Here is a 2,500-nt window from a genome sequence, read left to right as displayed (position 1 = left end):
GTTTAAAACAGCAACATAACAGCAGTGTCCTATATTAGTATGTAAGAGGATTGTCAAAGTCTACTAAATGTTCTCTGTGTGTGTATGACAAGAAAATGGCAAGGAGGTCTGTTACCAAGTTGTTGGCATCGTAGATAATGATTTCTCCAATGGTGGCACTGCCCGGGTACGCCAAGAAGGAGTTGGAATGGTTGGTGGAGAGAGCACAGAGTCCTGCGTGGAGGAAAAACATTGGGGAAATGCCCCGTCATGAGCACTCACTCTTACATGTGATTCTGCGTGTGCAATGAAGTGCCATCAGTACAGTACATAGATGATGTCCTCTGACTGTTATCCTAATGGAGTAACCTTGTTATTGCTTACAGCAGGAAATGAGAAGGAGTTTGCTCTATGAACTGCTGTTTTACAGCCAACTGACTGATAGAAAAGTGTGCAATAAGTCCTCAAACTCTTCTGAGACTGATTGAATGCTTGTTCAGTTACTAAAAGTTAGCTTTTCTATGTGTATTTCGGCACCACCTTAACTTCGAAACTGGAAAATATGTAATAGCAGCCATACAATAATAAACCTTACTGTTAACTTCAACTTCAACAGAAATTGTATCAAACAGTCTATGCACATATGGTGGAGATATCATTTGTGTTTATTGAAATATTGTTCAAAATATTACTTGTCAAAAGGGGTGTACTCATTATTGCTGTACACTGTAGGTGAGGTGACTTCTTTGCCCTTGACCACCTAGCGTGTGATCACATCATTCTAATGTGCTTGAGTGTGTGATCACTCATTCTGTGGCTGCAGCATGTGATGCTTATTTGCTCCAGCTGTTCTCCCAGCTTCCAGTGAATCATCAACTTCAAATAGCACAAATACAGTAGCTCAAGCTGTGACTATGCATCTCATGGAGATTTGTACATGGGCAGTAAAATAAAATTCAACAAAGTGAATCCAAGCAGTCCTGCTGATTTTTGTCAGGTTTTGTTTTGTTCTGTCAGCAAAATACAGTTTCATGAGTGTCACACCCTTATTTACAATGTTTTGCCCTCAAAACCCAATGTCACACCCAACGCCCATGAGACCTGATGTTTTTGTGTTGTTTTCTGTCAGAGGCCATACATTAGACAACCTACACACAGCTACATTGGCTGACTGCATTACTCAACAAATATATTTTATACCCGAATGCATTTTCTGCGCCTCTGGCTGGTGTGATGATGTCTCCATGGTTACCTGTGGGGTTGGAGGGAGTGCTGAGGAGGGTCTTGAGGAGCTTCATGTCTTTGATGTTGTGGATGTAGACGGACTCCTCCAGGCACACCACCAGCCTCTGGGGAACACAGCAAGAAAACAATTATTTATTGATTTATTTTTTAGATATTTTTTTGGTCTTTCACGTCTTCATTGATGATAGGACAGTCTGAGAGGTGGACAGGAAGCGGATGGGGAGGCAAAGGACCTGGGCCGGGAATCGAATCCGTGTCGCCCGCATAGCAGACGACGCTGGCCACGGCAGGGCCAGCAAGAAAACAATTAGCTACATGAAGTGTAAAACGTGCAGGAAGCAAACCAGTTTCCGATAAACTGACCAACAGAAGGTATGACCCGGATCAGCAGACACATTGGTATAAAAATAAGCTAAGCACAACTAAAACCACCAGGAGCCTCATGTAATAAGACTTGTGTGGATAATATCTTAATTGAATGTGAAAATCTTAAAATTTGCACAGAACAATAAAGATGGATCAATCCATTCATATAAAGACACAATTCACACACACAATTCATCAGCACCTGAACCATAGACATGCCAAGTGTGCACGGGAGGCATGGACTCCTGGATGAGTTATTTCCAAGCATTAGTCCCCTCAACTAAGACTTTCTTTCTTATTGGGTCCTATCCAATCCTATACTATCCTTTCCAAACAAGGGCAACATTTTATACTTTCAAAAAAACAAAAAACAAAAATATCAGATGTGAAACTTTCTCATGGTCTGTGTACCACCTGGGTGCTAGTAGAGAAGGGGAGTTTCCATCTTGATACCAAACCAACCTCTGGATTCCCATCCACCTTTTATTGAATATTTTGACACTTTCCGTAACCTTTTTTATGGCTATGTTTACATTCTGACCTGACTCTCGCCAGACGAATGTAGATCCGCCTACATAGTATTAGTCATCACTAACCTGAGGAGGGTCATAGTGGGAAATCACTATGGACAAACACCTATGAATAAGGAATCCACCTTTGGCAAGGCCAAGTGATTAGGACACCTGATTCTGATAATTTGAATGGATGAGCGAATGCTTTTGGTATTGCCCACTGGTGCCAATCTGGGGTGGGTGTCTCGACAGTGTCGTTGCTAACCAAGTTAGTGACTTACTTAGTTGCAATGCAATTTCCAATTGCCAACTTACTGAGCAACGAGATTTTTTGAGAAACACACCCCTGGAAAGTTGTCCTAATAACAATTGTACTCTGGTATGTATTTTTGTTTCGG

At 41.6% G+C, this 2,500-nt stretch overlaps 1 protein-coding gene across 1 annotated transcript in view; it reads right to left on the bottom strand.

Moving 5' to 3' along the window:
• Window positions 1-2,500, bottom strand: part of wipi1 (WD repeat domain, phosphoinositide interacting 1) — a 21,600-nt gene that overhangs the window by 10,151 nt on the left and 8,949 nt on the right. The window contains exons 4-5 of the mRNA XM_063188702.1: window positions 1,232-1,328; window positions 116-213 (exon numbers count right to left, since the gene is read on the bottom strand). Coding sequence (XP_063044772.1) covers window positions 116-213; window positions 1,232-1,328 — 195 coding nt within the window. The remainder of the gene's footprint in view (window positions 1-115; window positions 214-1,231; window positions 1,329-2,500) is intronic.

Source organism: Engraulis encrasicolus, chromosome 2, assembly GCF_034702125.1.
Source record: "Engraulis encrasicolus isolate BLACKSEA-1 chromosome 2, IST_EnEncr_1.0, whole genome shotgun sequence".
NCBI lineage: Eukaryota > Metazoa > Chordata > Actinopteri > Clupeiformes > Engraulidae > Engraulis > Engraulis encrasicolus.
Note: the sequence above shows the minus strand (reverse complement) of the source record. Positions and strands in the feature narration are given on the sequence as shown.